The sequence below is a fragment of the Thunnus maccoyii genome, chromosome 20 (assembly GCF_910596095.1).
Source record: "Thunnus maccoyii chromosome 20, fThuMac1.1, whole genome shotgun sequence".
NCBI classification, from domain to species: Eukaryota; Metazoa; Chordata; class Actinopteri; order Scombriformes; family Scombridae; genus Thunnus; species Thunnus maccoyii.
Window position 1 is genome coordinate 17,138,322 of NC_056552.1, and position 24,067 is coordinate 17,162,388.

The 24,067-nt window shown below is 41.4% G+C and overlaps 2 protein-coding genes across 3 annotated transcripts; one reads left to right on the top strand and one right to left on the bottom strand.

Annotated features, from left to right (window-relative positions):
- Positions 1-585: 585 nt before the first annotated feature.
- On the bottom strand, positions 586-5,835 carry LOC121887418 (retinol dehydrogenase 13-like). The gene is made up of 7 exons (XM_042398175.1): positions 5,653-5,835; positions 3,456-3,574; positions 3,176-3,331; positions 2,953-3,057; positions 2,570-2,782; positions 2,338-2,439; positions 586-1,341 (listed from the first exon to the last, which is right to left on the bottom strand). Exons 1-7 carry the CDS (start codon positions 5,715-5,717, stop codon positions 1,031-1,033), a joined length of 1,071 nt encoding a protein of 356 aa, XP_042254109.1. The 5' UTR covers positions 5,718-5,835; the 3' UTR covers positions 586-1,030.
- A 2,579-nt stretch (positions 5,836-8,414) lies between these two features.
- sbk1 (SH3 domain binding kinase 1) lies at positions 8,415-22,902 on the top strand. Of its 2 annotated transcripts, none has more exons than XM_042398161.1 (4): positions 8,415-9,055; positions 17,230-17,471; positions 18,219-18,421; positions 18,923-22,902. In XM_042398161.1, exons 1-4 carry the CDS (start codon positions 9,018-9,020, stop codon positions 19,748-19,750), a joined length of 1,311 nt encoding a protein of 436 aa, XP_042254095.1. In that variant the 5' UTR covers positions 8,415-9,017; the 3' UTR covers positions 19,751-22,902. The 2 variants fall into 2 exon arrangements, with proteins under 2 accessions (XP_042254095.1, XP_042254096.1); XM_042398162.1 differs by lacking the exon at positions 8,415-9,055 and adding an exon at positions 14,340-14,384.
- The last annotated feature ends 1,165 nt before the right edge of the window (positions 22,903-24,067 follow it).

Here is a 24,067-nt window from a genome sequence, read left to right on the forward strand (position 1 = left end):
ATATCCATGATAAAGCGATTATAAATTCAGATTGATGTGCAGTGCTAAATACAGTCAAGTGCAGTCTGCATCAAATTACCATGAAACACAACTGTGTCAAAAAAGATGCTCCAGGGATGTATCACTGAAGTCCAGTAAGTTCCAAATTTCTACAAATTGATGTTCATACCGTGAACATAAACAAAAGCAATGGCTTTCAAGATGGAAAACACATTCAAAAATGTAAAACATAACTGCACATCCAGAAAAGAAAAGTGCCCGGCAGTAATGTACACATGATCTGTACAAAAAAAAAAAAAGCTCAACTATTATGGTTTCATGCTGATTTTCTCCCAGGTACCTATAGCTTAGACTTGACAGCCAGATGGCGCTCTCTGTCTTCCATTTGCAGTAGTCTAAATGTGACCTTACTGTACCTCCTCTTCCTGCTGTCTCTGTTTGAGAGAAAGCAGACTGTGCGTCTGTGCTTATGTGTAATGTGATTTTAGGGGTGAAAGCTTCCAGCAGGCATGATAACAAAAAGGTAACAACATTGCAGGCTTGAAGATTTTGATTTCATAAGAAAAAGTTAAAATACTCATGTGCTATGGTGCAGATTTTTTATTTTTAGCTGTGTTTTGGTTTCTTTTGTTTCCCCACTCACAGATCTGAATACATTCCTTTCTTTACCAGCACTGTATTTTTGCAGTTAATTTTCCTATATGTTTGTATCAATGCACATAATTTAAAAGAAGACACCATTGAAAAAAGGCTGCTGTTATATATGTTTTAGAGAAATATCCTGATGCAGGAACATACAGGCATGTACAAAAGATTGCTATTATAAAGCAAACCATAATCACAGACTCAGACAGTTAATTGTTCTTGTGGGTTTGGCACAGTTCAAGCCATAAAAGTCCATCGTCCCCTGCTGGCCCAGAGGCCGGAGCAGACCTACCGTCCCAAATCTCTGACAGCTGGTTCTGGACTCTGTCCGTGTGTCTGTCTGTGTAGCTTTGTCTGTGCATGTTTATTTTGATTGTATCTGATTTTATTCCTTTGACTCTAAAGCACTTTGTGACTGTTGTCTGTATAAATAAATTTTGCTTGCTTTGCTCTGGCCTTCTTCTGGTGGGTTTGACTTGCTGGACTGTCCTTCCTCCTCCAGTCCCACCAGCCTGCTGCTGACCTCCCACAGCCTACTAGCCGCCTCCTCATCCAGGGCCTGGGGCGCTGGCTCCTTTTCTGTCAACACATCATAGTACTGTCCCGTAACCCCCTCCATCTCCTCAGCCACGGCCAGATAGACACTTGGCTGGGCCCCCAGCTCTGGGCTCTTCACCAACAGGGAGAAAAAGGGACCTGTAGAGGGGTGGTGGAGGCCACAGTAAGGTTTGATGGTTTAAATTCAGCTGGGATACCACTGTTTGAACTATTTTATACAGCCAATCAGAATGCCAAGTGTTTTATTGAATAGATTAGCGGATGTCAAGCACCAACACAAATACTAATGGGGTTCATGACATTGGCTGTGGAATACAACAAAATGAAACACTTAGATAAATGCGCGCGTCAGTTACATTTATTCATATCCAAATCTGGCACAAGCTTAACTGTGGATTTTTATTATCTTCTTCATTGACTATAAATTATCTCAATACCAAACACTTTTCCCCATAGTAGAGGGTGTTTATTATACCTCGGAGTGGATGTAATTAAAAAATACTCATTGCAGGTTTTAAAAAAAACAAAAACAAAAAAAAAACAAATTCACCCGCTGACGCTAGAAGAGTTCTGAGAAGTTGCATCAGCAACATCATTGGTATCTCTGGCATACTTTGAGTTCAGATTTCAGAGCTTTTATTTGAACTGTAATATATTTTTTAAAGGGGTGATGGAACTGATGTGGTACATTGTAGCTCTGCAGGGAACCTTGTAACACTGATTTTCTTTTAAACCTCAGTTTAAATATTACATACTCCTGTACTGGTTGGCAAAAATTGCTGAAAACCTTTGAATTTACGAAGCCGAAAACCAAGAGGCTTACGTAAGATCAGAAATCACAGTTAGACATTTAAAATCAATGCATTTTTCTCTCAGATGCTGAATTATAAAGCTGAAATTTTGTAGATAGAATCTTTTCTCAATAGAAACGTGGTCTTCTATGTTTGCATTTATGCTTATTTATACAAAACAAGTAGATCAGTGTAGATAATTCATTAAGCAGACTAGTGCCACATATCAGAGCTTATACAGCCTAAGCTAATTGCTGCATATGCATTGAGTAAGCAGCATCCAACTGGGTTTATTGATTTATTTCTCTAAATTCAGAATCCAACAAGGAAGCAGGATACTCACTGAGCACAGAGCTCGAGAACCTTGATTGGTGCAGACTGGTGTGCCTCCCAAGATCCGTGGCAACAACACCTGGGTGCACAGTGTTCACTGTGACTCCTGTGCCTGTAACACACACACACACACACACACAGCATTGTTAAAAATATATATTCCACTGGCCAATTACGAATAAGAACATAGGCTGTACTCCCTCCCACACATGCCCACATATGCAACAGCCACTAGGACTTGCCTTGTAATCGCTTGGCGAGCTCTCTGGTGAACAGAACATTGGCAAGCTTGCTCTGACAGTACGCCTGCTTGGTATCAAACTTCTTCTTCTCCCAGTTCAAGTCCTCGAAGTCAATCTTTCCAACGATGTGGGCGAGTGAGGCCACAGTGATCACTCTGCTGGGGGCGGACTCTTTCAACTTATCCAGCAGAAGATTTGTCAACAAGAAGTGGCCTGGAGGTAGACAGAAACTGTCGAAATCAGGTAGGGATGGAGCAAGGGAGAGTTCACTTGAATGTAAAGATAGTTTTGATGTACTTTCTTTTGCAGAGTTCAAGAAAAAATACACCACTTTCTCAAAAAAGAATGAACTGCGTCTTTATTCAACAGTATGTAATAAGTACCTAAGTGGTTAACGCCAAACTGCATGTCGAAGCCATCTTCTGTCTTCCCTTCTGGACATCTCATGACCCCTGCATTGTTTATTAGTACATCCACACGCTGCTCCTCTGCAAAGCAATAAACAATATTCAAGAAACTGTTAGAGTGTGCTTTATTTCTATTATCGAACACATAACTGTAGATGCAACATTAATCTCTGCATGCGACATGTTTTTGTTTCCTCACCTCTGTTGATTCTCTTTGCAAACTCTCGGATGGATTTCATGGAGGCCAGGTCCAGTTGACACGCGTAAACGTGGGGGTTCAGGGTATTCCCTCGGATTTCCTTCGCAGCCGCCTCACACTTCTCCATGTCTCGACATCCCATAATGATCCGACCCCCTGATGGTGTGAGAAAGGGAAAAGGAGTGTGTGTGTCTCAGTGAGAAAATACAACTACAAAAGATCTTATATATAATTAACTTAAAGTGTATTTTCACAGAGTGACATCATATTTTCTTCACACCTCTCTTGGCCAGTTCTTGGGCCGTCTCTTTGCCAATGCCTGTGTTGGCTCCTGTTATGACCACAGTCTTCCCATGAATGGTAGCCTTACTAGGACACCGGCCTCCAGTCACATAGTTCCTATGAGAGGAATAAAAACCAATTTAGTGTCATCTTACTGAAGCACCTGATAGTAGCACTTGAATAAAAATAACACATTTCTACAGTACCTGGTACCCAAACAATTTATACAACGGTCCTCAAGCCTCAATTCACCAAGTAATCAGTCGATGCTTTTATTCAGTAAGACGTCTAGCTGTGTGTAACAGAGTTCCTGTTATGCATCATTGTTTATGCTTAAGAAATGTATGAATAAGCATTACTCCAGTCAAGACACACACACTCATTTCTTGTCCAGGTTCTCAGTCCAAAAAACTGTACTCTTGCTTCCAAAAGGACAAGCAACACTGTAGAATTCTCACTCTAAACTTGTTTTTTGTTTGTTATTACATTTAGAGAAACTACAATATTTAAAGCCAAATTTGGCTCTTCGTCAGTACAAAGGTATCTCTCCTTGGGAAGCAGCCATCAGATATCCCAGCACAGGAAGACTGTACACACATTACACAAAGAGTGGAAGGAACAAGGGGTTAACAGACGCCAAGCAGCTAATTTTCCCCCCTGGAGCACCTTCGCAGGTTAATAAACCCTTTTGACTTGTCAAAGCAGGAAAAGCACAGTTGAAATAAATGATATATATGTTTACATGGGCCGGTTCCAGGCTCTGGTATTGTGAATGCTTTCTCTCACTGACAAGACTTACTGGGATGATTAATGCAATATAATTAATGTTATTTACACCTGTGCTTTTCCTGCTTTGACATGTCTGCTGTGAAAAGCGTCTATCCAGCCATGACAGCTTTATGAAAGAGGGATTTAAAAAAGAAATTGCTCCAGTGTAGTCTTGACTTGATCCCAATCTTTAGGACCTGATGTGCACCAAAGTACATTATTTTGGTCCTGGACTTGACTTGAAGTTAACTTTCACACTGCTCTTTATCATTACGTAAGCTAACACAAGGGATAAAAATAAATTCCCTTCAGTTCACACTAGTCTTAATAACTGTGAACAGGTGGACGGATTATCATTAACACCCGTTCAGTTTATTCAATCCAACACGATCTCTATGTGATACACAGCCTATGTGAAGTATATCACACCATACAATTCAACCAATGATTCTGTACTTTGTGGGGCTGTTGTACTGGATTATATAGTACAGTGTAGTGCTATCCGGACTTAAAACTCACCTGTTCCTCAAAGCCTGTGACTGAATACTAACTTAGACCTCAGCTCAGTCATTTTATGTGCTTTTATTACTAGACATGTTTCATACACTTACAATATCATGCTTTTATTTTTTTAAGTGGTTTTTGTTTAATATTTTCAAGAAATAACAATGTCAGTATAACAATAAGAATGTTAAAACATAGAAACATATTCAAAAGATCAAAAGAAAAACAAGCCATACTTTTTAAACTATTTTATACTTTTTATACTATTCATAGCCCAAGCCCACAAAATGAACACACATACACACAAACACAGGCGCTCCAAAAAGGGAGATGAATAACCCAACTTGTGTGAGAAAAAGGAAGGAGAAAAAGGAAAAAAGAAGTGAGAAGTGCTTTAATCTCTATCACGTTTTTAAATGAGTGTCTACAAAGTTTTAATATTCAGTTTTACATGTTTTTAATTAATTTGATTGTTTTAGTAAGTATGTTATTATCTTCACATTTGTGTTTTTATTTAATAACTCTAATTGTTCTTGCTACAATATTCTTTGTATTTCCTGTGAAGCACTTTGAATTGGCCCTGGTATGAAATATGCTATATAAATAAAGTTGCCTTGCCTTCTTATAGGAGAAAGAAAATTCAAAAGAATAATTTAATACTTTGATGCAATCCAGCACAACAACAGTAGAGTTTTAAACATCTGTGTGACACAATCTCAGCAAAAACAGAATGTTATGGGCTACACAGCGGCAGTATGTGTTACAGGGCTATTAGAGATTGTATGAATTAGATATAAGTGTTCAACATATTGTACCCTAGTCTAAGCTTTATAGAATATTCATATCAGCACATGTAAACAGTGTAAACTATACGGTACAGTTACATCATAATAAAATATGTCAAAATATGAAGAGTGACTCACTTGAGTAAAACAGCGGATCCAAACACGGTTCCAAACACAGAAACTGGTAAAATGTATTTACTCATAACTCCTGAGTAATGCTGACGACAGAACAGACCATTAAAAATGTTTTAAAGCAGTTTTCACAGCTCATATTACTACACACCTCCAGCACAAGGTTACCGTCGCTTTTTAATAGCGTCATCAATGAATCCTGACCAACCGCGATGAGCCAAAAGACAAATGGCATTGTGGGAAATGCAGTCCCATATAGACATTTACTTCCAAACTGTATGCAACATAACCAAAAAAAGTGCTGCACGTATCTGAGTGATTGTTGACTTTTCTTGCAAGAAAACTTCACTTGGATAAAATCACTTCTCTGGAAATCCCTGATCTGATTTGAGTGTTTTTTATTTTAATTTCTTACATTTGCTTTTACTTCTTATTTGAATTGTTACAGTAGCTCAGGGAACATTGTTACTAATTACATGTAGCACATATGATGTATTTTATTTTTTTCCTTTAGTGATACAGCCTACATAATAGTTCTGGAAAAGTCAGAGTGAGCATAAAAATGCCAGGAGAAAAAAATAAAAATATAGGAGCCAAAGATGAGATTTTCTTTTTAAGAGGATGTAGAGTCATCAGAGAAAGAAAGGGCTGTGATTCAGTGGGATGAATGATATGACTGTGAGTTATTTTTTTCTGTTTTGGGGTTGTTAGAAAGATGTGAAATTGCTGCTGTTGTAATTGCAGTCAGAAATAATTGAGACTTGAGAAGTGAAAGCAGCAGAAAGAGAGAATTACAGAAAGAGACTGAGACGTTGCTTCTGTGGAGGGTTGGACTCAGAGGTTTGGAAGTATAGCTTTATACACCTGAATTCAAAAAGTAGCCTAAATGAGCCTAAATGACTAAAAAGATTGTGTGTTTTGAAAAAGGTTAAGATTTCAAAGAGCATTGACAGGGAAAGGTTTTCAAAGTTTTCATGCTAGATAGTCTTAATATAAGACATTGTTGAGGATTGTGGGTCGCATCTGCAAGATATGACTCTAACCTACTCTACTTTCTTTCCACAATGAAAAAAGCACCACTCACAAGATTAATTTATTCATCAATCAATTAATAGACATGAAATGAAACATATTGGGCTTTTGGCCTGATAGACTGTCATCACTATATTTTCAGGACTGGCCATGACAGGGAACATTGGATTTTTTGTCTGCAGACTGTACAGTTTAGTTCTGATTATTCCATTTATAACATTTGCAGTATCATATTTTTATTATATCATTATCATTTTCATATTATTTTTTTTATTTCTTGGTGATGTTGTATTGTATCCATACTCTGCTCCAATAACAGAGCAGGGTGACATAAAAGTGTGATCTAATTCTGGTCCGCAAAAGGCATTTTAGTTCAAAAACTGGGTTCTGTGTGAATATTTCCCCACCATGACATTGCGGTATATAGGGCAGCTAGGACACACAGAGTAAACTCTGCAGGAAGATACAGTACATTTGAGTACAGAGAAAAAAAAAAACAAGGCCACCCCCTTTGCAACTCAGAGGTGGAAAACTTGAGGTGACACATAAAAAGTAAAAACTAGGACGTGAGTGTGGTGTCTGAAAAGGGAGGAGAGGAGGGGAGAGATGGGGCGGAGGAGCAGCCCTGCTCTATTTGTTCACAGCTCAGAGGTGTGTCCCCCTGGTGTGTTTGACCCTCGGTGCTCTCTGCTGTCAGCCCACAGTGCTTGACCTTCAGTATGATTTATGACAGCTATGTTCCCACGATAACCCCCGAGGAAACTCTTCGCCTCGCTGACCGCTGGTCTGGCTCTGCTGTGTGTGAGACACCTGGATGTGAAGATGATGCTGAAGATGCATCTATTTAATATCCACCCGTGTCCTCAATGAGGATAGAAAACCCTGGGTGAAATGATTTTGTTTCAGGAAAACAGGAAGATCATATTCCCCTGTGCTGACTTTTTTTTTTTTTTCCTAGGCTTCATTCCTCTTCCCCTGCTGATCCTGGACAGCTTGAAAAAAGCTTATCTTTCACTCTCAGCCCAGATATGAGCCTGACCTGCATCTGTTCAGTGGAAATCTGGGCTAGGAGACAAGAGGAAGTGTAGAAAGAAAAGATAGATGCAGAAAGAAAAAAAAACAGCAATTAATAGACATAAAAAGAAGCAGCTCCTTGATAACTTATTGTATGACATTTGGAGTGAGATGACAGAAAGTAAGCACAAAAACATTTACCAGGGAACAAATATACACCCTCTAACCCATCTGATTAGTGATCTTTAATGATGATGCACTAAGGTTATCCCTGTCATGTCGATGCTGTTTTCTCAGTCCAATCTGTTGTGGTTGGCAAACATGTCTGGCAGGAGGCCTGTCGTTAAACATGTACAGTAAAGAGGAGCTGCCGGGGCAGTGAATTAATTGAATGTCTTGCCTTGTTGTTACCTAATAAGAACAGTTGGCAAAGTCACCATGTGAAGTACTTGAGGCTATAAGCTGTTGAATTATGCAAGAGTCGGGCAGCTTGTTCCTTCAGAGCATGAATCAAAAACTAAAAGCTTATATGGACGCATTGAGGTTGGATAGTTCGTGTGTAAACAGCCAGGCGCTAGGACCCGGGACACGTGAGCGTATTGGTTTGCCAGAGGGTGGAGACGGTGAACAATGAAGGAGCTGACTGGTAGGACCAGCAGAGGAGCAACATCTGAGACCAAACCCCCCCCCCGCCCCCCCTACTACCCACCCCCTCTCAACCCAAGAGTCCCTCTGGAGCGACGAACAAAACACACTGATCGCCCCGGCAGTGACTGCAACGCAGAGTTGGGAGGGAAACATGAAGATTTGTCCATGCAGGCTGCAGAGAGTGGAGGTTTTTCTGAGCCCCCTGTGTGTATGCGAATGAATGGGTTCGCCTCAGTGTGTGTGCGTGTGTGTGTGTGGTGCTGAACTGGGTCATGCGGACCACTGGAGGAGCGAAAGATAAACACACACCCTCTCCTCCCGCTGCTTGGCAGGTTGAGATGGTGGGAGCTCAGAGGAGGGATCCCAGCCTGTGTCCACATCTCAGCATCCAGCATCAGATGATGCTTTGATTTAATCCGCCTCCCAAAGAAGTGTCAAACTGAGGAGCATCTCCACAAACAAGAGTCATCGTAGGCTTGCAGCGAGCAAAGCACAACGACGGACCTCATCCTGTTTTTGTTTGTTTTTTTATCATCAGCCGTGAAACTGCAAGGTTTTTGAGGAACCTGCACGGTTTGCCTTGTTATTATTACCCGATCGAGAACTTCCTTCAGTTTTCCTGCAGACCCGAGAGGATCAGTGCTGAGCGGAGCGCAGCAGCTCTGCTCGCCGAGCGGATGCAGGACCATGGAGGAGAGAGACAGGTCGCCAGCAGGTGAGCGAGTAACACCTAGATAGACCCTGGGGTGCCTCAGACCTGGTGTCTGCAGGATACAATAATCTGCGAAGGAAAAAAGGGCAGAAAACTTAAACATTTAGTAAAAATATTTAATTAAAAATCCTGCTTACGTTTTTTATATATATATTGTTTAGTTGCTGGATTGTTTCTGATGCACACATTGATCCCTGCTGAGTAACTCTGCGTTGTCTGAACTTTGACCCACTAATCATATAATAAATTTGAGAGCAGTTATGGTACAGCACCTTGCCATTAGACTGTCATTAACTCTAATAGTGTTAATGGTTTAGCTGCTACTTAATTTGTATTCTCCTCCACATTATCTGAGATACCCCTCTCTTATTTGTATCCCCCACTCTGCATTTGTGAGTCAGTATGTGCTAGATGGATGCGAGGGCATCCGGGGCACTCCACTTTTAATGGCCCTTTTATACTTTGTCCAGGGCAGACAGGTGATATCTCATCGTTAATGCCGTCTAATGCATTTAAATGAGCAGCTGACTTGATAGACTGAACCCGGTTAAAAAGCAAAGCCTGGAGGCTGGTAATGGACTCCAAATGAAACACACACACACACACACACACACACACACACACACACACACACACACACAGTACAGCAGCCTGGATTTGCTTTTGTTACAAACATTGTATTGGTGAATAGAGGTAGGGGACTTTTATTTTGGCAGCATTGTTTCTTTAAAGGAGTATTCAGGTTGCTCTACCTGCAGCAGGTGATGTGCAGTATGGGATTGATGAGAGTAAAAACTTTATACACACAATGCTGTCATTGTTTGATGCTATATGAACAGTAATTTTGATAGGCATTCAATTAAATCCTAAGGAAATATTGGTGATCAACAACCAACAATCTATTAATTCTCCTTACTGACATATGCATACAAGCATGTTTGCTTTAATGAGAGTGGGCCCCAAACTCATAAACAGGCCACGTCGTACCTCGAATTTAGTACAAACATCACGGGAGTCCACAGAAATGTTCCGAAAATGCCCTCCAGAACTACAAAGATGTCCTCTCATACTGCAAACGCGTAAAAGCGCTGCAATATAAAGCTTTTGTATGAAAGCAACAGAATCCAGATGGCCCTGTCCAACAGCTGCCACACAAACACCAGCTAAACCGGTCTTTGCTGCTCACATAGCCATAAATTCCAAAGAAACTGACATCAAGATTAAACAGTTCCGGCATGAGATCGGTAAGATTGAAACAAGAAATTGCAGTCACACCAAATTTTGATCCTTTTAAAGAAAAGGGAAAACAGACAAAAACACCATCTGGCTGCCCAAAGAACAGAAAGGATGCAAAAACATTGTCGAGCAGGACACACAGAGGACAAGTAGCATTTATTTACTCCCCTGTCTTTTCAAAATTTGCATATATAACAGGGAAATACTATGTTTATAAAATACTATTTTTTATTCCATGAATGACACTGTGGAGAGCAAGTCTGTGCCATACTGGGTGAAAATAAAGAAACTGCAGATTGCATACTAACCTGCTATTCTAGGGAAAATGCTAATTATAGCCCTGTCAATCAAATGCACATAATATATAGGCTATGTGGGTGTACTTATAGTATGATTATAAGTGTAGACTGTATGTAAATTGAATTTATATATTCATACAATGTATGTCATATTTATATATTTGACTGGTTGCTGCTAATTATTTTATCACCGGTTAATTAATGTTTGGTGTATTGTTTTTTTTTTAATTGTGTCATATTTTAATTGTGTCCTATTATTGCTATGCTTGCTTATGCAGAAACGGCTAATACCCAGTCATGCAATTAAGGCATAGCTGAATTTGAATTTGAGAGAAAATGAGAGAGAGAGAAAGAGAGAGAGAGAGAGGTTGAATGCAGCCTCAGCAATCAACATTACTGCATCGATTGTAGTTAGAGGTTACTGTGTATGAACAGCGTCACAAATCACCATATACTGTTAGTTTGACTTGATGTGGAGGACGAAATGGCCCGAAAAAAAAGCAAAAAAACAAAAACAGCAGTGTCCTCCTTAGCAGTGCAGTTACATCATTTAGCCACGCCCCCATTTAGACCCCATTTTCTGAGCTCTTACAAGAGTCACATGTCCCCATGTATTTGACATCAAAGGGATGCAGTCTACTGTATAGCATGTGGTACAAAGGGGTGGGGGGGATGCTTCAGTTCAGTCTCATTGGATTTCCCCAATCCTGGTCTTCCTCTCTCTCTCTCTCTCTCTCTCTCTCACACACACACACACACACACACACACACGCACGCGCGTGCGAAGCCTCCCTATTGGAACTTGAGGCTATTGGATTGTGATAGAGTGGGGGGTTAGGTACAGTATGTTCCCTGGGTAGCTTATTGCAGTGATATTTCACTGCTGAATGATTTCTGCAGGACATGATTACAATGAGGGTGATGATGACATTGATTATGACTGGCATTCACAGCCAGATGTTCTGCAGGTTCCCAAAACCTCAATCCCAAATTACAGTACTGATGGATTCTGCAGTGGCATGATTTTTGACACGTGATTGTTGTCCCTGCTCTTCATTTTCTCTCTTTGATGGTCAGCATACAGTACTTGAACGCAATGTCTTAGTGGAATCATCACCCATACTTAATCTCTGTCGTTGTTTGGATCCATTTAACCTTGGTTTATCCCTCTCGGGTCTTGGGTCATCCCAGCAGGGGGCCCGATAGCTGTCAGCATTTCCGCCGGGACCTTTCAGCAGGCGGTAGCTCCATAGGGTGTATGGTCGGGATGTAGAGAGAGAGAGGTATGATGGGAAGTAGAGTTGAAGTGAGACAAGTCAGGGATGGGTTACGCAGCACTCAGACCCAGCGGGGCTCCTCCATATGGGCAGCCAGGCACTGCTGAGAGCAGGTGATTTGTCAAAGTGAGAGTCCGTGGCCTGGGCCGCTGGCTCACCTATCACAGCACAGTGGGAGGTTTCTTCAATTGTGTGTTGATGGAGGCGCTAACCCCACCGACTCACCAGCTCTGATGTTCTGTGCTGCTAAAGAAGGTGATTCCGTTTTTTTTTTATGCCTGAGTAGGGAACAGAGTGTCCTGACTGCAACTGGTTGTCACGAGGAAGCCCATTTAGATTTGATCGAGTGATAGATTTTTTTTTTTTTCATGGAGCAAAGTGATTTGTTTTTATTCCACCCGTCCACGCTGAGGCGACAAGGGGAGGGACACAGACAGATTGACAAAATGCATACCGTCAAGATGTGTATGCATGCATGCAACTGTTTTATTTTGAGACGGACAGTGAGAGAAACCACATCAGTCACATCACATTTCAGCCGCTGTTTTCACTTTGACCCAGAGGCAAGGCACGCTGGGCATTTTGACAGTAAATTGGACACAGGAGATCAGTCTTCACCCATAATGACTCTTCTGCCAAGAGCAAAGCAACTAGTCCATTAGTAATGGAGAGAGGTAGAGACGTTAGGCAGGCTCTGCAGTCTATTTCTTTGATTAGGCCCTTGTTTACATTTTCAGGAACAGACAAGAGGGAAAGAGGAGAGGAAAAATGAGGGCTGGACTAAGAAAAGGCAAACGCTGTGTGTAAAGCTCTGATCTCCTCTCCCACTTTAGATATATGATTTCTGTACACTAAAGGATTGGTTCACAATTTTTCAGGTCTTTCTTAAAGCAATAGTCAGGTGCCAAAATGAACATTGAGAAAGGTTTCTCTTGCCATAATCATTCCTCCTGTTCATACTGACCATTAGAGGATCCCTTCATGATGTACTTACGATGTAAGTGATGGGGGACAAAATCCACCAAGCCTCCATCTGTGCAAAAATGTATTTAATAGTTTATCTGAAACTAATATGAAGCTTCGGCCATCCAAATTATTCAAATCAAATAGATATCTTCCAATGTTAGTCTTTTTAGTGCCAAAGTCCCTCTTTTTGTTATTATACTTATAGGGAAACACTGTCCAAGGAAAGGCAAAGAGGGAATTTGATGCTAAAAGACTGTAAATGTGGCAGATATCCACTTGCTATGACTAACTCATGCTGCTGAAGCCTCATATAAGCTTCAGATATACTTTAAAATACATTTTTGCACAAAATTATTTTGAATTTTGGCCCCCATCACTTACACTGAAAGCACATTTAAAGGGGATCTTTTAATGGCCAGTATGAACAGGAGGAATGATTACTGCAAGGAAAACCTCTTTCAGTGTTCATTTGGGCACCTGACTGTTTTTTTCATACAGACTTGAAAAATTGTGAATCTATCCTTTAAAATTTGATTCAGATGAAAGGTGCAACATCAACTAATATCTAATTTTCCATTTTTTCCACAATTACAATTGAACTAATATCCTGTAGTTCAATCTGTATTCATGAACCTCTTCTCTATATCGTCTTTATGAGGTAATCAGTGTCATGCCACAATTCATTGCAACTGTATTACTCACGTAATTTGTGCTCGGAGAAGGAATAGCTGACCACAATTATTGTCCCTGATGAAAGTCACATGACAATACCAACGATATAATTTGTCCAACTGCAAGCTGCCCTTTTCTATGGTGATGAATTGTTGATATTAGTACAGGTAATCTTTGAAGAGCAAATAGCTCTTTTTATTGAAGCCAATCTTGAAATATCGTGAACAAGAGTCCGCCAACATGCTAGCATGCTTTGAGCTAAATGCTAGCATCAGCATGCTAACGTGATCATTTTTAGCATGTATGATGTTCATCATCTTAGTTTAGGGTATTAGCATGCTAACATTTGCTAATTAGCATTAAACCTAAGGTACAGTTGAGACTTTTGGGAATTAAATTAGTTTTTTAAGTGGTCATAAACCAAAGTACCGGAGTAACTGAAATGTTGACCAGATGATGGTGCTAATGAAATGTTAAGGGACCACCTCCAGGTTACAGTTCAGTTTGAGGGGAACATGAATATATGTTTCAAACTTCATGGTCATCCATCCAATAGCTGTTGCAAGATGTCACCCAAAACCACAAACATGAACCTGTCCGCAGTCCACAGTAAAGACAAACTCAAAAGTATAACCCTCGATGTTCAGAGGCTATGAACACACTGGAGAGGACACATGTCAAGAGCACACCCCAAGGCTGTAAAGAGACTGTCTGTCTGTGACAAGGGGAACGCTTGCCAGGGGCATCACAGGGTTCATCTCTGTTCTCCTCTCAAAGTGTTATAAAAGAAAAGGTCAGCTGCTTCTGCAGTTTAATCTCATGTGGTAACACGTGGATTCAGCCACAACGGGTTTTCCAGAGCATCGCTGTGGTTATTAGGAGGTAAAACAGGATGTTTTGCCTTTTTTCTTTTTTTCTGGGAGCAACCTAGTTTTTAAGAGGGTTGCACTGCGAATGCACTCGTCTCTGTTTGAGTAAAGCTAAATGGAGCCAGATTGTCAATCTGTATTTTAAGGGAAATTAGTGGCTGAAAAAACAGATTGTTGCTGCTGAGCGAAAACCTTATATCTCCACTTTTCAGGAATTAGGAAAATGGCCTTGTTTTTAGACGGATGTCCTTGCTTTCACCATTGAGTTTATTTATTGAGATTTTGACTGGGATTTTGTGCAGGTTTCAGATACTAGAGGGTTTGTCATCTCAATAAAAACATGAAAATCACCAATATTGAAGTTATGAGGTCCTCCCACCATAACAGTAACAGGAACAATGCAGTAATAAGCGAGCAGCCCAGGATTCCTTTTTTTAAAGGCTTACAGATGATTTAGAATGAGTGAGAATGGCTTAAAAACCCACAGACATTAAAATGTCTCTCAAGCCAAATCCTCATCTGTATGTGTAGCGTGTTCATGCTACCTTGTCTTTAGCCGCCTGAGAGGACAGGAAAGGAGCAGAGGGCAGTATGGGAGATCAGTGGGGCATGTGGCTGTGGTCGAGCACGACCACTCACAGCTGCTCCCTCACAGAGGTAGGAACACAAAGGGCCTTTGATAGAGTGTCACTGTGTGACTGATATACCAGACGCCCCCTCCTCTCCCACACTCCCCTCCCACCCATACACTCACACACAATCATCTCAGAAACCACATAACTTCATCCCCACACCTCCAAGGCACCACAATGCAGTTTCTGGTTAACATTTACAGCGTCATCGCAGCTGCGGAGAGAGCACTATCTTCCAACCACTCATCATATTTCAGGAGTCTTAATCCAGTTCTGCAAAGGAAATGAGTGCAAAGCATCCTGCCCTGTTGGGTGTGTGGAGGGGGGCTTTTGTCTTTGTGGGAGCTGAATAATGTGATTAAGATCCATGCTGGAGTGCTGCACATTCTGCCCGTGGAGCTGACTGGAAGGAGTGCCAGTAAACAAGCGCTCCCTTTGCTCTGCTGGTGGAGGTTATGGGCCCATGCATGGTGGGCGGTCAGAGGAAATGCTTCCAGTCTGTCTGTCCTGTTTAAATGTTTAATCACCAAACCTGGACACACAGAATGGTCTGGATAACGATCAACTTTTGTGTTGACTCGCTGAAGGCTATATACAGTGGGCACACTCAGCATGAGTAGGCTACAATATTCATAGTCTCTTATATAACTATCTCCATGCTTATGATAAAAATCAAGAAGCAAGTGTGATCTGCAGAAATACATATGGTACACAGGGTGCTATTTCTATTTGCAGTGTTGTTGTTTTTTTTGTTGTTTTTTTTTCTCGACAAAGAGTGATGAGCCAAGAACACAGGGCTGCAAATGGTTGCATACTATTTTAGTGTTCGCTGTCTAATAGCTATATTTATCAAGCTCTTCCCACAAGATAGCTGAGGAACCTAAACACCTTCAGATTGTCTGAAGAAAAAACAGAACAAAACTTCCTGTTCCATGTTTGGAACGGTGCATAAATTCAGCATTTCTATCAAAATGAACCTAACAATTGATACACATACATTTGTGATGCTCTTGTTCAAGTGTTTTGAACCTGGTAGAGCTGAGAAATTGGCTTCAGGGAGAGAAGAACAAAGAGTGAAGCGGTTGGCTTTGAATGATGGATGAAAAAGGCCATCAGCCAAATTGTTTGTGCTGATTTGATGCCTATTAGAGTGCATATATGTGTGTGTGTGTGTGTGTGTGTGTGTGTGTGTGTGTGTGTGCGCGCTGTGCATGATTGGGTGATTTAATTTGATTGTGTATGTAGGGAAGGGGTTGAAGAGAGGCAGAGACAATGGATAAGATCATTAGTGTGATCCACTCCATTTCATCAGACAGTCCATTTTGCGCAGTTTATTACACAGTTTTATTTTTCAGTTTTATCTTCCAGTTTACTTACCGTTCGCTCAAACTGCTGTAACAGAACCTCACATGCACAGTCACTCATCTCTGATTTCACTTTGTTGTCAGTCAGTATATTTAGTGTGCCTGACTCCATCTGAGCTTGCAATTAATACAGCTATATTTTTTTCCTCCCAGGATCAGTTTGACCTATTTCAAACTTGGCACCTCGGAAAATCAGCAATTACTTTTCTGTTGCAGTTTTTTTTTTTTTTCAGCTTCAGCAGTTTGACTGAAATACTCAGAGCAACCGCTGTGCAAACCAAATGTGTTTTCCAAGCAAAATTTAGTAACCTATTTTCTCACAACCATGCTATTGATTGTAGTGGTACGATACATGCTGATTTTGTGTGTATAGGATATGCATATGCATGCCACTTTTTAGAGCGGTCACAGATGATGTGTGGCATGTCTTACCGGCATGTATACACCTTGAAAGTATCAGGGCTTTCTATTTGTTTCCATTTGTTATTCCTTCTACCTGGCCATATTGATTTTCCCATAGCTGTCTGCCAGTAAGTGCTGTCTGAGACCAGCCATATCTGAAAGCTGGCCAAAGTGATGTAGAGGGACAGCAGGAAGTCCAATACATTTACTGAAAGCACTTCCTCTGTTGATGCCTACCCTGAATTGATTGTATGGAAATGAATGTCTGTTAAAGCCTTCCTGATTTAACCATCCACGGGGACAAGCTGTACAAACAAGACCATATGGATACGTGCCAACAAACATAAAGATACTTAAGAGCATTCATTCATATACACACGCATGCATAACATTTATATTGCCTGCTATCATCACAGCAGCAGAAAACCTGACTCTAAGCAGTGTTTTTCTCTCCTCTCAGTCTGCCCCACAGCGTCAAGGCGAGCCTGTCTCTTTCTCCATCTGGCCCAGGACGGGTGGGCAGCGGCGGGGGCTCCCCTACATCCAAGATGGGCTACTGCGGAGGGGTGCCTGTGGAGGACATGCAGGCCTTGGCTATCACCTCGCTGTCGGCAGCAGATGTAGCCAAACAATATGAGCACATCCGCGAGCTGGGGAAGGGCACATATGGCAAGGTGGATCTGGTGGCACATAGAACCCAAGGTGAGTACATCATCCTTGGGTTCCAAATATGGATAAAGATCTTCGCCCTTTCTCACTGTTTTGACAGTATTTCTTGACTGACAATTAATGCATCTAATAAGGTGCACATGTGGAGAAGAATTGTTAATAGAGAATATTAAAAGCAAATTGTTCTGCATGCCTCACAGTTGAGGATAACCAGTTAAGGCAGATCAGCAAGTCTCAAGGCTCTGTGCCGAGAAATTAATTTCAGCACAGTTAAAAGGGTTTGTTAAGGATTAAACAGTAGACCTTGGTCTACTGTTTAATCCTTGGTCGTAAGAGAATCAAGGTTAGAGAGCCGGCTCATTCTGAAAGCAGCATAACTGAGCATTGTAAAGTAGTGCAGAGTGAAGCTGAGAGGGCATCGGAGATTAAAAGTGCTGTACGTGCACTCTGAAGAGCCTCTGTATGTCTGCAGCTGTGATCGTGAACAGCTGGTTGTGTGTGTAATAGGGAGTGGAGGTGAGATTCCTTCAGTCATACATACTGTACATGTTTATATTAATGATCGTAGCAGCTGTTACTAAAACAGGGTTGGTTACTCGATGATCTCCCCACTCTCTTAGAGTATCAATTCCCTTCTAAAGTTGTGCTATTTTTAATAACAACTGCAATATTTGCAGTATTTATCTGATATACAAGCTTAATACACTAGTATTGGTTCTTAATATGTGCAGCCTTTGTATACATACATTTGCTCGACATATTTATATTTGATTTTTGTAGGTACCAAAATGGCGCTGAAGTTTGTTACCAAGAACAAGACGAAGCTCAAGAGTTTCCTGCGGGAATACAGTCTAACAGGCTCACTTAGCTGCAGCCCTTTCATCATCAAAGTCCTGGACGTGCTTTTTGAGACAGAGGACAGCTATGTGTTTGGACAAGAATATGCCCCCGCCGGGGACCTTTTCGACATCATTCCCCCACAGGTAAGGCTATCATTCTTCCTTCCACCAATCACCTTCCTCACTCAGCCAGGGCTGCTCCAATCGGTCGCCATGTTCAGACACAGCAGTTTTAACAAGCTCTCCTGGGATTGGAGCCTTGTCTTCGTCCCGGTTTTCTCTCTGCGCAGAGCTCTCACTTTGCTTTAGTGCTATTCCAGTTGATGTGCTGGGAGCACTTGACTTCAAGGTTCTTCTAAAGAATCATTAAAAATGGTTGCAGCGGAACTTTTGTTTCAGTTTTTCTTTTTGGAGCATATCACTTTTCACCCTGTACTTTCATCCCTCTACACAATATAACCATCACCTATTCTTTGTAACAGTACTGTAACCTATTCACCATGAAGCTCTTTTCTTGTATCACCTCCCATAGTGTCACCTCCTACACAATGTACTGTTCTATCTATTGGACTGCATTAATCCAAATCTTCTTTCTCTTTCTGTCTCCCAACACTTTCTGTCGCTTTCACTTTTTCTTCCTTTCAGGTGGGTCTGCCAGAGGAAATGGTAAAGCGCTGCATGCAACAACTGGGCTTGGCCCTGGACTTTATGCACAGTAAAAATCTGGTACATCGAGATGTCAAACCAGAGAATGTGCTCCTTTTTGACCGTGAGTGCCGCCGCATCAAGCTGGCCGACTTTGGCATGACCCGACGCGTGGGCTGCCGTGTGAAACGGGTGAGTGGCACCATCCCCTACACAGCGCCAGAGGTGTGCCGCGCCAGCCGTGCTGAGGGTTTCCTGGTATCCACCAGTCTGGATGTGTGGGCATTCGGTGTGCTGGTCTTCTGTATGCTGACAGGCAATTTCCCCTGGGAGGCAGCGCTGCCAGCCGATGCCTTCTACGAGGAGTTCCGGCGCTGGCAGAAAGCAGGATGTCCTGTAGGAACATATCCGTCTCAGTGGCGCCGCTTCACTGATGATGCCTTGCGCATGTTTCAGAGGCTGCTAGCCGCTGAGCCAGAAAAACGCTGTGGAGTCAAGGACGTCTTCTGCTTTGTCAAGTATGAGCTGGTCAGCGAGCTCAGGCGCAGAGCATCTTGCCGAGCCAAGAGAGGTGAGAGGTCAAGCTCGGGAGTGTGCACTGGCAGTTGCACTTCCTCCTCGTCATCCTCTTCATCACGCTCCTCCCACAGACACCCTGAACCCTCCACCCCTCCAGGAACATCCTGTCTTCGCCCGGCACCACTCAAACGTAGTGTCCTCTCCGACCCGTTGTCTCCAAGAGAGGAGTCTGGACAGCACCAGTCTCCAGGCCGAGACAAGAACAAAAGCCAGATGGTGATGGCGACCGCCATCGAAATCTGTGTGTGACCACACTAATATTAGCAGTGAAAACTAGATGGCTTTTTGCAGTAATAACAAGCTGTGAAGAGGTGTTAATGACTACCACAGAGACTCCAGTGAAAAAGGAGAAGTACTTTAACCATGAAATGGAAGCTCAGGATCAAATCCCCAGCTCTGGAAATGGACATCATCAATCAGCGGTACACAGTTGGACAGCCGATCACTGGCACATGCCTTTAAGGTTCTGATTTGTGACCAAAGACTGCTTCCCCAGCTGAGAGGCCACGCAGGCAGCGTCTAACAGTCCGCTGATGTTGCTCCTCTCAGCAGCTCATTCTGCCATCCAGACATTTGTGTTTTCTACCCATACACTGTGGTGGTGCTAATGATTCTATAATTAGAGACTCCATAAAAATAATCCTGTTTTTTCTCACTCATTAATCTATATGTCTTTACTTTAGCATCTCTTTATCTCAGAATAAGCTCCGGGGAGGCCAATCTTCATCTGATCAGGTGATGCTGTTCAGTCGGAAGCTAGTGATCCGAGGGCAATCTACGCAACTACATTTGACTGCCATTTCTCAGACTTTCTTTTAACTTCCAATGCATAACTTCAGTCATCGACTTTTTTTTCAAAGAGAACGTGTTATAGACAAAAAAAAGGAAACCTCAATGTAGCAGTTTGTATCAGACATGCTTTCATAGGTGTCTACACTGAGAGACACGTTCTCAGTGATAGGCATCACCTCAGGACACTTCGGTGGGTCACTTCCTGTTTTATTATTGATGGAAATCAGCCAGCCATTGGCTAGAAAACACATCTGCCACCTATGAACTGCTCTCAATGAGTTTCATCTCCAATGTAACACAATAGAATACAGGGATTGTACATTTTCTGAGTGAAATGGCAGTGAACAAAGAGGAGAAGAAATGTCTTTTTATTGTTTCTTTTCTACCTGCTGTGTGTGTTTGGACGTGTATGTGGGTGTTTCAAATGCTAAAGCACAAGATTTTTGTAAAGGAGGAGAAATCTTAGAGAAAACTATGACTCTATATTGTAAATACTTTGATATTTCAAGGAGTGCACCGTAATATCAGGTAGTTCAACTATGTAGCTGTACTAATTTTCTACAACAGGGAAAGGGGGTTTTTGGGTTTTACAGTTACTGTTGGGGCAACGCGTTGTATGTAGCAAAAAAATATGACCGAATGTACAGTATATCACAATGAAGAAATTATATAGAAATATAATCTAGAGCCTATCACGATGTATAACATGGTAGCAGCTGCTGTTCTCTTTTTTTCTTTTGGATTTTATCTGAACTTGACCCAGGTATGACACCCAAATTGGTGAATAGACATCACTCATTCCTGCATTTTCCTGTCACCATTACCATGAGCAACATCCATTTCCTGTGTACAGTCATCGGTGCTTCCTGGCTGTCATTGAGTACAGCCCATTCTGTCTTCATTCAATCCATTATAACTACTGAGGGCTGCTTTACAGGTCGACACCTTACAAATTAAATACCCAGCAGCACAAAAGGTGTTCCGATATTTGATTATCAAAATGCAACATGCAACGCAATATGTTGTTTCTCACCCTCTATGCTCCCTTTAAATTTAATCTTCCTGCCTCTCTCTCTCTCTCACTCTGGGAATTCATCCAAATGTATCTCTAGAATAGCAGAGCCCAGGTGTTTATTGTCTGGGGGGATGACCTCTGTGTCAGCCACTGCCGCTCTGCGAGCTGATGATTGATCCTGACCGGCGCTAAGCTAAAGCTTCGGCTTCCAAAGATTTACCGCTAATTATGAAAGCATCTATAAGTCTGAATGCTTCAGTGAGAGCTCATTACCTTTATTTTTCTTGCTTGAATCGTGTTACTGTTATGTCAGTCAGGTGTGTACGTCAGTGTCTGCGTGTGCACATGGAGTGTGTGTACTTGTCTTCACTGTCCTTATTTCCCTCATTCCTCTCATGAAAGCCCATCAACTCTGTCGCTATAGTGACAGCGCCGGTGCTCCTCTTGGTTTAGCTTCTGTCCTCTTCTCGAACGTCGAGTCTAATTGAGCCCAAATGAAACATCTGGTCACCAACCCCCCTCCCAGTCATCCACAGCCTCTCATGACAGTTGCTCAGTTTATTATAGTGGATGAGACAGACATTTTCCTGTATTTTATGAGCCAGTTCACAGACCAAAGTCTTTATCCAGTTTCATCAGGCATGATAAAAGCTCTTGATAGTCACAATCATTTTACTTGTCTCTTTCCATCCTCACTCTTGACTCTGCAAAGGTGACCTGATTGAGGTGGAAGCTTTGTCAAAGAGATGTATTGTACGCTGTGATGCTGCCTGCCTCATAGGATTTGTCAAAACGTAATCCGTCAGTAGATTATAGTGAATGTGAATTAGCCCTGCCTTACATCTTGCTATTCTGTCTGCGCGATAATGTAGAATCTACATAGTAGAGAAAGACAGGGTTAGATCAGATTGATTTTAAGTGATAGTCAGAGGGTGTGTCTAACTCAACGTAACATAACATAAAGCAACATAACATAACGCAACATAACATAATGCATCATAACATAATGCATCATAACATAACTCAACATGACGCAACATAACATTGTACCATAACATAACGCATTATAACATGACGCAACATAACATGACGCAACATAACATGACGCAACATAACATGACGCATCATACCAAGATGCATCATAACATGACGCATCATAACATGACGCATCATAACATGAGGCATCATAACAAGATGCATTATAACATGACGCATCATAATATGACGCATCATAATATGACGCATCATAACATGACGCAACATAACATGACACAACATAACATGACACAACATAACATGACGCATCATCACAAGACGCATCATAACATGACGCAACATAACATGAGGCATCATAACAAGACGCATCATAACAAGACGCATCATAACAAGACGCATCATAACATGAGGCAACATAACTTGACGCAACATAAAATAATGCATCATAACATAATGCATCATAACATAACGCATCATAACAAGACGCATCATAACAAGACGCATCATAACAAGACGCATCATAACATGACACAACATAACATGACGCAACATAACATGACGCAACATAACATGACGCATCATAACATGACGGATCATAACATGACGGATCATAACATGACGCAACATAACATAATGCAACATAACATAACACATCATAACATAAGGAATCGTAACGCATCATAACATAACGCATCATAACTAACACATCATAACATAATGCATCATGACATAACGCATCATGACATAACGCATCATGACATAACGCATCATGACATAACGCATCATAACATAACGCATCATAACATATTGCAATATAACATAACGCATTTTAACATAAGGTATCATAACATAACGCAACATAATTCAACATAAAATAACGCAATACAATATAATGCAACATAACAACACAACATGACATAACACAACATAACGCATCTTAACATAACACATCATAACAAAACATTACACACAAACATTATATAACTTATGTGTACATGTAGCCCCAACTTGACACAGTGTTGTGGTGTGAGCAGCTGTGGCTTTGTTATACATCATAGCCATTAGCATCATTAGACTGCTATCAGTTGTTGCAATTACCAGTGTTGTTTCTCATGGACTGTTATGACAGGAATTGTCAAGTTTAATGATGAGGTGTCAAATTATATCAAGTTTTATTTAAACTCTAGTGAGTAGCCTTTCACTTACCCGGTCTATCCTGATCCAATAATCAAACTGTTTTTCTGCCAGCAAATGTTGTTGTAGAATTTTATGTAAATACATATTGTGTCTTTAATAAAACAGAAAAAGAATAAACAAAATGTTAATATATGTTGAAATAAATTCATGTACCACATCTTATGGCTCCTGGGTATTTCTGTGGGTAGTTATAAATACTGCGTTGGGTTTTTTTTCTGCAAGTGTAGGCAAAGCTAATTCAGCCCAGCTTTGTATAGTCCCCAGACCGCACATTAGATGAAGGTCAGCTTGAATCACATGTGATTTCCCGAGGCTTTGGTCTAGTACGCCAGCGATCCCCCAGACTACTTTAATATGCTGACTTCCTTCTGAAAGCCCAATTAACACATCTGTAGATAGGAGTTATCTGCTGCCCTCAAAGAGCAAATGAGTTCAAGGGCAGCTAGAATATGGCACTGAGGATGAGAACAGTTATCAGCCACCACTACTTCATGCTGTGCCTCAGCTGTTGTGTCAGAGTGGAGGAGTTTGCTCAAGTTGTTATCAGACTGAGTTTAGACAGTGGC